The sequence below is a fragment of the Ursus maritimus genome, unplaced genomic scaffold (assembly GCF_017311325.1).
Source record: "Ursus maritimus isolate PB19 unplaced genomic scaffold, ASM1731132v1 scaffold_26, whole genome shotgun sequence".
Classification (NCBI taxonomy): domain Eukaryota; kingdom Metazoa; phylum Chordata; class Mammalia; order Carnivora; family Ursidae; genus Ursus; species Ursus maritimus.
This window is the reverse complement of record NW_024425119.1, coordinates 31,772,645-31,785,920: the sequence shown is the minus strand read 5'-3', so window position 1 is coordinate 31,785,920 and position 13,276 is coordinate 31,772,645. Positions and strand designations below refer to the sequence as shown.

General features: G+C 36.9%; 1 protein-coding gene across 1 annotated transcript in view; it reads left to right on the top strand.

Moving 5' to 3' along the window:
• Positions 1 to 13,276, top strand: part of SLC2A13 (solute carrier family 2 member 13) — a 375,922-nt gene that overhangs the window by 64,023 nt on the left and 298,623 nt on the right. Inside the window, exon 3 of the mRNA XM_008704707.2 lies at positions 10,748 to 10,956. Within this exon, the coding sequence (XP_008702929.2) occupies positions 10,748 to 10,956 (209 nt within the window). The remainder of the gene's footprint in view (positions 1 to 10,747; positions 10,957 to 13,276) is intronic.

Below are 13,276 nucleotides of genomic sequence, written 5' to 3'. Positions count from 1 at the left end.
TAGAGGACAGGTATGAGAAAACCTGTGGCTAACTTTGTACCCAATGGTAAAAGCTGGAATGCTTTTCCTTACTATCAGCTACAAGGCAGAGATGTCCACTGTCACCATTTACAGTCATTCAAATTCATTCACACGGACAAGGTGATTCTAAAAGTTTTTACAGAGAAGTAAAGGACCTAGAATTGCCAAAACCATCTTGAAGAATGAAACTGGGAGAGTTTGCCTGATTTCAGGACTTAGTATAAAGCTAAAGTAATCAAAACATACTGGTAAGGACAGATAAATAAATCTGTGAAATAGAACAACAATGTGGATGTATCTCAAAAAACATGATTGAAAGAAGTTAAATGCAAGAGTACAGTCTCCATGATTCCATGTGATGTTCGTTAACATATAAAATAAGCTATGGGGACAGATATTCCGTCATTGGTTGTCTATGGCAGTAGGGATTGACTGGAAAGAGAGGGGTAATGGGAACTTTCTGGAATGATGGGAATGTTCTGATTTTTTATTAGGATGGTGGTTATAAGGGTATATATTTTTTAAAACTCTTAGAATGGTATACCTTGGATCTCTTCATTTTACTGTATACAAATTGTACCTAAAAATTGTTGACCTGCACCTTCTGTGAGCTCCTTCCATTATTTTCCTTTTCTGCATTGGCCAGTGACTAATTTAAATGCTGCTTCTGCATTGACACTTTTCCTAACAGCCTCCGTTGAAATAACTTTTGTCCTTGCTCCTACACTGTGCCAAAACCTCAGTCATAGCAATTAAATGTAATCCTCTTTTGTTTGATGATTGCTAGTGTATAAGCTCCTTGAAGCAAAGGATGTCTGCTAATCATGAAATCTCCCAAATCTGTAGGCCAGAGCTCTGGATAGGGAAGATTTTCAGAGTGACCAAAAAAAAAAGAGAAGAAAAGAAAAAAAAAAAGGATATGTGTTCAGGTGTGTCTGTGTGTGCGTTATTTCTAGCACAATACTGTGCATTTTGTGGAGGTCATTGTATTTTGTCATGTAGTTGAAACCTACTTAACATCTGTGCAAAGCACAGTCACTTATTTAATATCACATCTTATTCTCTCGAAGTAAGTGTATTTTACTGCTTCTACTGTAGTCACAACACTCTAAATAAAATTTGGCCAAACTACCTGCCCGATACACCACTATCAAATCACTTTAAGGCATTTCCCCTACCTACACAGAGTTAATATTTTCTTATGTTTACATATTTGGCAAGATTTTTTAATAGTTACAGAATCATTCACCAGGTAACACAAAAGTTGCTCATTTGCTGATCATATTTTACCTGCTTTTTACTTGAAAGATTCCAACTGGGACATACTGATTTTTTTTTTCTTATGTACTTTCAGCCTTGTTCTCATGTTTACTCTCTTGCTGCCATCAGATTATCAAATATGTCAGTCTTCAATATTGCTGTTCTATGGGGTCCTTGAAGGCAGAGGGAAACTAATTTACCAGCCTGGGATCTCAATTTATTCTTTTAATTTCTTATCTGTTAAAATGGAGTTGCGAGTCATGCACTAAAATTGAAAAATATGTTAGGTGAGTTGTAATTATAGCAGGTGGCTAAATTCAGTGTCACCCTTTTTCATCTAAAACTTGGCATTAAGTAGAAACATACTACGTAAATTATAGTTTTTTTTTAAGATTTTATTTATCAGAGAGCGTGCACGTGTGCACAAGCAGGGGGCATGGCAGGCAGAGGGAGAAGCAGGCTCCCCACTGAGCAAGGAGCCAGATGCAGGGCTTGATTCTAGGAACCTAGGATCATGACCTGAGCTGAAGGCAGACGCTAAACTGACCGAGCCATCCAGGCCTCCCCATAAATTATTATAATTTATATTTGGTGATTGTCAGGTAAATGTCTTGTGATTGGTATATGATGGTGATCATTTCTTTTGTAAATCCAAGAATAGAGATCTTTTAGTAAATGCATAACTCATATGATTATTAAGTATATGAGAAGAACATGAAAAAAATTCTCAAAATCCATGGGAACATTGAACAATGAAGTCAGGTAGCTGAAGATGTAGGACTGAAGGAACAGTGTTCTTGAATGTGGTTAGAAAGGGTTGGGTTTTGCCTTTTTAAGGGGAAAACATTTCATTACCCTAAACAAGGTAAATGATATATATTGGAAAGTTCCAGCTTGGCGGATGTTTTTTGATATCTCTGGTTTAAGTGCATTCATGATGCTTAATGATTGGTGTAGACTTTGGCACTTGATGTACATTAAGGTGATGTTTGCAGGGTAAACATCTCAGAATAACAGCTCAGATAGATCATAGGAATTCAGCCTTATCTTTCCAAGTAATACAGTAAATCATTAGGTAACACTTTCGAAGAATTTACTGATTCTAACTGCTGACCCTTTTTATTTTCAACTAACTGTTTCGGGAAAAAATGGTTTAGAGTTTATTTCACAGTCTGTGTAAAAGGATGCCAGTTGGAAACTGTCAAGTTTTGAAGAATAAGGCTTAGTATCTTAATATTTATGATATACTTCTTTTTTGTGCTGTTCAGAAAGGGCTAACATGAACACGATTTGTAAATCAATAGGAAATAGATATAAACAGAGTGCAAGCTACAAGACAGAGGATGGAAATGAAACTATCAGAATGATACCGTTTGTCACTTGATTTTTTTCCAGTGTATTATAAGACAGTATTGGATATTAAGGAATATTGCTAAAAATCCTTACCATACAAGGGACAAACTTCAGAGATTATCACTGAACTAATCTGTGTTTTGAAAAATAGCAAGATTCTCTGTGATGAGAATATAAGGTAGAGATTTGGTTGAAAAATACATTTAGCAATGTGAGGTTGGGAGACAAGTAAGGAAGTGATTATTGAACTGCACCTTAATGCTCTCATGGCCTGTTGGGATAATTGGCTAACTGACTGCAGTCTCCAAAAAAACCTTTATACACTTCTCAGAGTGAAGTGTCCTTCCTTAGTAGAACTCAAGAGCTATAAAAACAATTGCATACAATTTGCTTTAAATATAACGTATTGTAATACAGCTTTCTTAGCTATGATTGTTTTTCTACAATAACTTGACTTATAATTAAAACCATAAATCATACAGCTCTCCTATTGTAACACATTGGGAACTTAAGAAAGAACAGAGAGGAGAAGAGACATAAACAGCATGTGGATGCAAGATACAATTCTTCACTCTTGCACAATTCCTTTTGGAAGGGGAGAGGCTTGGAGAGGCCTTGGGGAAGCAGAGATTGAAAAACAAAATGTAGTGGAAAGCAATGTTTGATCTACCACATCCCTCGTGTAAAATATTTTAGAAGGATCAAATCAAATTGGTGTTTTTTTTTTCTTTTTGCTCCCAGTCATCTTTTCTTTTAATAATAATTTTTTATTATGTTATGTTAGTCACCATAGAGTATATCCTTCGTTTTTGATGTAGTGTTCCATGATTCATTATTTGCATATAACACCCAGTGCACCATGCAATATATGCCCTCCTTAATACCCATCACCGGCCTATCCCAGTCCCCCACCTTCCTCCCCTCTGAAGCCCTCAGTTTGTTTCCTGGAGTCCACATAGTCTCTCATGCTTCATTCCCCCTTCTGTTTACCCCCCCTTCATTCTTCCCTTCCTTCTCCTACCGATCTTCCTATTTCTTATGTTCCATAAATGAGTAAAACCATATGATAATTGTCTTTCTCTGCTTGACTTATTTCACTTAGCGTAATCTCCTCCAGTCCCATCCATGTTGCTGCAAATGTTGGGTAATCATTCTTTCTGATGGCTGAGTAATATTCCATTGTATATATGGACCACATCTTCTTTATCCATTCGTCTGTTGATGGGCATCTCGGCTCCTTCCACAATTTAGCTATTGTGGACATTGCTGCTATGAACATTGGGGTACATATGGCCCTTCTCTTCACTACGTCTGTATCTTTGGGGTAAATACCCAGTAGTGCAATTGCTGTCATCTTTTAAACTATCTCCTGCCATGTTACCTATATTTTTCCTACACGAAAATGTGTATGTTAAAAATGAAATTCAAATTCAGTTTGGCCCAGCATTCAAGCAGTACAAGTTTGCCCATACAAATGAGATATTTTCTTTTAATTAATAGTTGATAATTTTCATAGTAAAACTCTGGTGTCGGGAATAATAATAGATTCCATTTGCCACCAGCAGGTCTGTGTTTTCCCTTCCCATGGGTCCCTTTGTGTCAGGTACTGTGCTCCATATGACTGGGGGCACTGCTCCCAGGCAACCCCTTTGCCTTGTTATCCTGCAGTGCTTTAATATATTTAACAGAGGTGAGTGAACAATAAAGCTTACAAAGTTTATCCTCAGAAGTCTTTAAACATGAGGTTAAGATAAATTCTGTCTTCTATGATTTCTGCAGAATTAAATTAACTAATCATTAAACATTTATTATAGCTTGTCTTACAGTAAACATTGGGAGCCAGATTGCCTAGATATTATTTTATTTTATTTCTAAATTTTTAAAAAGATTTGTTTATTTTAGAAAGAGAGAGTGGAGTCAGAAGGCAGGGGGAGGGAGAGAGAATCTCAAGCAGACTCCCTGCTGAGCATGGAGCCTGACACAGGGCTTGACCCCAGGACCCTGAGATCATGACCTGAGCTGAAATCAAGAGCCAGATGCTTAACTGACTGAGCCACCCCGGTGACCCAAGAGTACCTAGATTTTAATACTAGTTCCACAGCATACTAGTTCTATATCCATTTATAGCTGGTTTGTCTTTAAAATGGGGACAATAATGATACCCACTTTATAGGGTCATTGTGAAGACAGACTGACTAATGTTTCTTAAGCCCTTTGAGCAGTGCTTGGCACATAGTAACTAGTGCTGTGTACTAGCTCTTACTATTGCTGCTCAGTGGGTACATGTCTAAGCTACATTCAAGTAGTTTTTTTAATGTATTGGAACATAATCATCACCCTGTGGAACTACTAGAGAATAAGTAATATGTTCATCATGTTATCAGTAGACCATCTTATCAGATAACCATTTTGTTATCAAAGAAGTGGGGCAGTTATGAACTACACAGTTCTGTGTCTTAAATGGCCATCTATGAGAGGATACTTTCCTTCAGTTTTGTAGGTGAGAGCAGTATGATTCTTTTAAAACAAGAATGGTGGCAATTATGGATTCAAGGCAGGACCTATTTGGTTGTATGTGGGGTACCACCAGGGGAAGGGCTGTCTCCTGGGAATGCTGGATATTTGATTCACAGAGCTTCAGTTCTTGGCACTGGGACGAAGGCTTAACCTGAGGTGAAAGAGCTGGGCTTGCCTCCTTTGGTGATTGCTGTACCAGCCACACCATTGGAAAGCATTGCTCACCATCTGAGGGCCCATCCTTAGTTTACTGTTAGGCAGGTACAGAAAATAGCTCATTTGTTACCTTCAGTTGAGAAAGTTTAAAAAGATATCTCTGTGAGTGATGAGGATGCCACAGAAGAGTCTAAAGGATTTTAGAATTCCTGAAAGGTTGGCATTTTTGTTCTAGTCAACCTGCTTTCCCTTTCTGTCAGCTTGGTGGGCCCCCAGAAGATAAATAGCTTTTGCCTTATAGTATGGACCTTGGGTGCTTCCTGTTCACGTTCACCCCTTGGGTTTTTAAAAACACTTAGATCAGTGGTTCTCAGCCCTGACTGCACATTAGCACCACCTGGGGAGCTTTTAATAAAATAGAATTTCCTGGGCCTGGAGCCCAGACCAATTAATCAAAATCCTGCGTGGGTAGGGCCTGGACATTGGTATGCTTAAAAGTCTCCCTCCTCCCATTCTAATGTGAAGCTAGAGCTTAGAACCCTTGATTTAACTTATAATAATGACATCTCCCATATCCATAGGTAAAACTTTTGGGGGGGGGGAACTAGGATTAAAATCTAGGCACTCTTGGGTCACCTGGGTGGCTCAGTCAGTTAAGCACCTGGCTCTTGATTTCGGCTTAGGTCATGATCTCAGGGTCCTGGGGTCAAGCCCCGTGCCCTGGTTTGTCAGTAGACTTTCTTATTAGTATATTTTTTGTCACTCACGTGGTTCCTGATTTCCTTGGATTTTTGAGGACTCAAGGTGAGTCCAAATACATACTGCCTTAACTAATCCTATAGAGTTCTTGCTCTTTTAGTCTCATGATAAAATTTTCATCAGTAACACAGCAAAGCAATCTCTTTAGTTTTTCTCCTGTTCTCCAATCCGCACATCATCAGAGCAACAGTTTTTCCTCAAGAAAGTAATTGGTTAGTTCTACCTACTGACTTTTGGGTGGATGATACAGCCGAGATAGGTAAGTTGCATTGAATTGATAGGTGAGGAAGTCAGGAAGGTAAAAACATTTTTTTTGGTGAGTGCCTTCTCCATTCTAGGTATCAATTGTATGGTTTCACTTAATTCTCTCAGCGGTCCTATGAAATAGACGCTGTCACCTGTGCATTAAAATATTAAATAACTTGACCAGGGTTTTGTGGTTAGTATGCCTGGGTCTGTTCCTATGCTCTTTCCATCATAAACCACAGCTACCTCACATCTTAATGTATTTGATCTCTACAGAGCCTTGGAAATTTATTATTATCAAAATACTTTTATCATTGTTTGGGAGGAATAAAATGTTTTCTACCCTTCAGAGTTCCTCTGCCTGGTCTAAGAATTAAATTGACATGAGATCACTTAACAAGAGACAAACAGATAACAGTTTAATGACATGTATACTTCGTGTATAAGTGGGAGAGATCCACATAAAACTGACTAACTCCCCAAAATGGCCAAAGCCATCAACATCTTCATCTAAAGACAAAAGAAAATGTTGGGGATGGAGAGTCAGTTAAGACAGGTTACCAGGAAAAGCTCAGTGAATAAGGGTAAGGTTGTGATACAGATGTAAGTTTTGCCTTCTTTGATAAGAGTTCTGAAGACTGAGTCATCGCCCTCTTCCCCCTGGAGGGAGACACCCTTACAAATGGACGTTTCCCTTGTAAACGTAAATGCCTCTTACAAAAGGGTAACTTTTATTTGGTTTTCAGAGCTTTTCCTGTGTTTGTAGTTTCTTAAAGATAATCAGCCTAAAATAATCCTTATGCCAGAGAGACTCATTTTGGGGTGGGAAATTCTTTACATCATGTAAGGTAATCAAAATATAGTAAAATAAGCTTTGTTTTACTTCTAGAAGAGAAGCATTAGGACGTAAATGTATAAAAAAATCATGTTTGATTTTGCCTAGTCTCTGGAACCGAGCTTCAGTAACCTTAAAGGCTGGCGGTTGAGAGCCACCCGCCTTAGAGTTAGGGCATTGAATTGTTTATTCCAGACCTAGACTCTTGGATTTTAAAGGATTGGAGGGCTGAAGTAGTCTGTCTTCTATAGCTTGCTTTAGAAACGTAAGCTAATATGTATGTTTGCAATTTTCTTTTTATCTTTCCCTTCTCTTCTCCTTTTTTTTTTTTTTTTTTTTTTTAGTTTTTAGAAATACCGTGTCCTGGGATTAAATAGTGAGCAATAAAGTGCACAGTATTATTTCAGTGCTGCTTTGAAGTACTCCGTGCAGCCCTTTAATCTTAATTCATCACTAAGGGGGTTTGGAGAACAGAAGGAAAGATCATGAAAGATGTAGAGAAATGACACATAGGCTCCCATTTTTAGGATTTTTAAAGTTTATTTCCTAATCCAGTATATTTCGTATTTGCCTTTTATCACTTTTCTTTTACATAATTGGCAGTAATTGTGAATGCAATTGTGTATAACCTTTTTCTTCAAGAAAACACAAGTGAATAAAAATGTCATTCATTTACAGCAATAAAACATACATTAAAGTAACACATTTGGTTGTGCCAGTTAACATCTTAAGAGGAAGCCGCCACAAGCATGCATTTGTGTGAGCCAGTCTCAGCTCTCATCTGGTTTTCAGATGAGACATCTTCAGAAAAGGTCTGATTATATCTGGAATAACAAACGGTTTAATTGGAAGGAATTACCTTGCAACTAAGTTTGCAGAGCTAAATGACCCGGAAGAATTAATGCATGAACCACAGTGCTATGCAAATGTGAAGTCTGCTTAGTGTCTGTCTAGCTAATGCAGAAAGTGTACATGTACAGCTGCTTTTGTATCATTTCTTAGACTATTAAGTGCCTACTGTGTGCAAGATATTTTATTAGGTGCTTTGTCAAATACAAAGTTAAATACACAATCAAGTGAGACAGGTATGTAATATAATACAAGGTATAATGACATAAATGGAGGTTAAAACACTGTGTTCTGTAGGTTAGCAGAGGGAGGAATGATTAAGTATTGGTATAATTGTCACAGCCCATGGATTAAAGCAGTAAACACTTTCAATAAGATTTAATACTGTCAGCCAAATGATTCATTTAGTCATAAAAACTTTGTTTACTTTAAAAAATCTTATTTTTTCTGTTTCCCTGTGTATTTTTAGCTGCTGTTTGGAGGGAGATGCTCTTTTTATTTTGTTTTGTTTTGGTTCAAGTTTTCATTTAAATTCCAGTTAACATATAGTATAATATTAGTTTCAGGGCTAGCATTTAATGATTACATAGAATACCCAGTGCTCATCACAACAGGTGCCCTCCTAAATACCCACCACCCATTTAGCCCATCCCTGCCTGCCTCCCCCACTGCCTGCCTCCCTTCCAGCAGCCCTCAGTATGTTCTCTACAGTTAAGAGTTTGTTTTATGGTTTGCCTCTCTCTTTTTTTACAATTATGTTCATCTGATTCATTTCTTAAATTCCACACATGAGTGAAATCATATGGTATTTGTCTTTCTCTGACTGATTTCGCTTAGCATAATATACTCTAGTTCCATCCGTGTCATTGCAAATGGTGAGATTTCATTCTTTTTTATGGCTGAATAGTATTCCATTGTATATATTTTCCACAGCTTCTTAATCCATTCATCATCAGTCAGTGGGACATTTTGGTTTTTCCATAATTTGGCTATTGTTGATAGCGCTGCTATAAACATCAGGATACATGTGTTCCTTTAAGCCAGTATTTTATTTATTTATTTATTTTTATCCTTAGGTAAATACCTGGTAGTGCATTTGCTGGGTCGTGGGGTAGTTCTATTTTTAACTTTTTAAGGAACCTCCATACTGTTTTCCACAGTGGCTGTACCAGTTTGCATTCCCACGAAGAGTGGAAGCGATGTCCCCTTTCTCTGCATCCTCACCAACATCTCGTTTCCTGTGTTAATTTTAGCTATTCTGACAGGTGTTAGGTGGTATCTCATTATAGTTTTGATTTGTAGTTCCCTGATTATGAGTGATGTAGGGAGCATCTTTTCATGTGTCTGTTAGCCATCTCTATGTCTTCTTTGGAAAAATGTCTATTCATGTCTTCTGCCCATTTCTTAACTGGATTACTTTTTAGGTGTTGAGTTTGATAAGTTCTTTATAGATTTTGGATACTAAACCTTTATCAGGTATGTCATTTGCAAATATCTTGGAGTGAGAGGTAGTCTTAACACCTATGTGACAATTGTATTTTTTTTTCCTGCTGTTTTGGAATTAAAATGAATTTGTTTGAAAAGTATTGGACTTAGTTCACAAGTTGTATGTCTGGAGGCTTCAAGGCTGCTCACTCTGTTTTGGATTTAACATAGTTTAAAAGTTGGAATAGCTTTGAAAAGTGTATTGAGTCGAGTGGCTTCTAATTGAGTTATGAATATCAGTGAGTATGGTTGTTAATGTAATCACAGATGGCTTTCCGAGCTCTGCCATCATAAATCTGCCATGGAACATACCCAGGGAATTTGGATCAACAGAAAATATAAAAGCGTCCTAGATCCACAGAAGTTTCCATTCGAAAGCGACCTCGCAGTTTATCTAATCTAGCGGCAGGTAGAATCGCGTGAGTGAAGGCGCGAGCCACAGCACGGGGGAGCACCTGCAGGTTATGTAGGTGGGAAGGGCTCTTCCCAAGCATATATGAAGAACTCCTGCAAATCAACGAAGACACTGACAGATCAATAGAAAAACAGGCAGAATTCAATTCAGAGAGATGGAGGCCTAACATCAAAGAGATGTTAGGAGATCATTCCAGTGGTCAGAATAATTTTGGAGAGAGCTTTGATATTGATGTACTCATATTAGTGTTTTTGTTATTTCTCTGATGGATTTAAAATGATATGCTTATTTACTATATTTCTATCATTTTAATAATGATTATTTGCTTCTACTATCTTTTTTCTGCTCCGGGCTTCTTAGTTAATGAGGGTGAACGTGATGCTTGATAGCAAAATGAAATCATCACTGATCATTCACACAGCACTAACATAAATCGTTTGGGGCATTTATTTTAATGAAAAATATATGTTTTTAAACAGATTACCAGAGTTTTGTCTCAGCCTCATTTTCTGTTGTAAAATACAGAATTATATGTATTAGTATTAGAAAGGGATGGTGATGATGGTGTTTGCATGATGTGTGTGGTACAGAGTGTATATATATAAGTATTTTGACTTTTGCCCCTTTTTATTGTAATTTGAGAGAGAAGACTCAGATTTTTCTCCTTTTTTTAGTTTCTCACTACAGCATAAAAATATTCTTTTTTCTGTTCACACACACACACACACAAAGGGAAAATCATTCTAATTTAATATTAGATACTGTTCCCAATGTGGGAACACAGACCTTTTATTCATACTCTGTGCTAATAACTCCCGATTTTACAATAATGTATGGATTTCTTATTGCAGGTACATGTTGGGACTTGCAGCAATTCCAGCAGTTATACAATTTTTTGGCTTTCTGTTTTTACCTGAAAGCCCTCGATGGCTGATTCAGAAAGGACAGACTCAGAAGGCCCGTAGAATTTTATCTCAAATGCGTGGTAACCAGACCATTGATGAGGAATATGATAGCATCAAAAACAACATTGAAGAAGAGGAAAAGGAGGTTGGCTCAGGTATGTGGATTTTGTACTTATACGAATTTTAAAACTACATAGTGGTTTTATTTAGAAACTGTTTCTTTTGCTATTATTTAATCTCTCTAAATGGTGTAGCAATTTTATGTACATAACCAAATCAAAATAAATATATTTTAATTCAGTTTTAAAAGTAATATAATGTTATAAAAGAAAAACCATCCCTATTATAACCACTATCTTCACATAATTACTATTTTTATTTTTTTAGAGTCTCTTTTATTCTTTCCAAATTGGATATACTTGACATGGTTGTCATCATTTTGTGTGTAGGGGGTAATTTTTGAGTATAGGTATATTTTATATATAAAGAAATATGTGCATATTGACCTTCCATATTAACCAAAAAGTCATAGTGTGAACAATTGTTAAGATAAATCACGTTAGTAAAACTAAATACCTTGTTTACATGTGTCACATTAATTTCCAGTCGGTTTTTATAAAGAATAAGAGTATCTTCAGATCCTAGTTTTGGAATCATTTTGTGTTTCCCTGTTTTCATTAAAATGTTTAATTGTCTCATTAAAATTTCACCATGTCAGAAAACCAAAAAAAGTTTCTAGTCCATTTACGTTGACGAATTTCTTTTCAGAGAAGAAATCGTGTAGGGTTTTGCAAAATCTCAGGCAGGATCTCTAGTGTTGACGGTCTGATTTGGGTGAGTGATTTGCAGGACGTACATGATGTGAGGCACACATTTTATTATAATACATTTCTCAACAATAACCGTTACCCTGCTCGAGTCACAATTCCCAAATGTATCATTTTCTCCCAACCTTCCTTTTGCCCCTGCATTAATTGGTAGCCCAAGTGGAAATACTGACTTGTGTTAGTCAAATTATTTTTTATACTCGAGAAAATGCAAACACCCACACTCATATATGGAGGTAGGTCACACAGGTCTTGGAAGGTGTGTTCACTCACCTTCTCCTGCCATTCTTTTTGGTGGAGCTGAAGGTTGTGCTTTCCTGAAACAGAATAAACACCGTGCAGAAGCTGGTCACCGTGTTAGCCACACCTGATTACTCACGATTATATATATGCAATACTGTAGCGCGGTGTTATTTTCTTGCTCAGGTCAAAGCCCCAGTGAACTGTGAGCTGAATCCAGGTCAAGGTCATTTCTAACAAACAAGTTTGTGAGCGCGTACCATGTGCCTGGCACTGTTAGCATTTCCAGAGTAAGATGCTAGTGAGAGTATTAAAGAGAATTTTGCTTTTAACAAAGTAATTCACCTTTATTTAGTTGAACATTGTGTTAATTTAAAAATACTATTTTAAGTGTTCATTTAAATGACAAATAACTTTATGTATGCTCCTGTCTGAATTTCTCTCGGTTGTGGCTTGCATGAAATATGAGCTTGTTTTTGTAGTAATCAGCACGCTTGAAGCTCATGTACTAATAATGTGTGAGTGGAAAACCTTTTCAGGTTATTAGGTTATATTAAATACTGTTTAGAACATAAGGTTTTATTATGTAAAGCGTAAGACAACAACTTCATAAAAAAAGCCTTCCTATTTAGGGGTAGGGATACCACTGATTGTACTGTAAAGCATTGCCTGTGTACCTTCGTTTTGACTACTTAAAAATGTCTCTGACTGGTGTAGCCATGCAGCCGTTGACAGTGCACACTATTTGAGTTTCATGATGATTTGGGATGGAGAACCAAGTTTTTAAAGAAACCTGAGTTACTTAAGATTGTAATTATCTGCATCTGCTTTAGTTTTTATGAGAAGTGTTTTGGAGTTAAATAGCACTTTTTTTGGGTAAAGATAAAATATTGCTTTATATACACATTTGGCACAGGGTTTTAAAAAATACTGTGTTACCCATTGAATCCTAATAACATTTGTCCCATGCTTGGGTAAATATCTTAAACTTTGCAACTAATAGGACTTACAATTTACCCATTTCTCGATTGATATTATTTGCGTACTATCACCTTGCTTAGTTTTAAAATTAATCTCATGTTCTTTTTTCAAAGTACAGAATAGCATTATGGCATGAATTCACAGGCAGATTTGCCAGTGTTAAATAGCAAGTAATTTGGGGGCCTCACTTTTACGATTGAGAAATTTGATCGAGGTAAAACCTGTTCTGCACACGTGTGAATTTTATTTCGGCATTGTCACATCCAAGAGCGACACTCTGTCAGTTTAGCTGGAAAATAGAGACCAGTGTTGTCTTAACAACAGGGTCCTGGCCCTCAGTCACTCTACATTCAGAAGTGATAGGGACATATATGAAGAAACAGCTAATTTCAAAATAATAAAAATGTCCTGGCCCAGAGAAGACAAG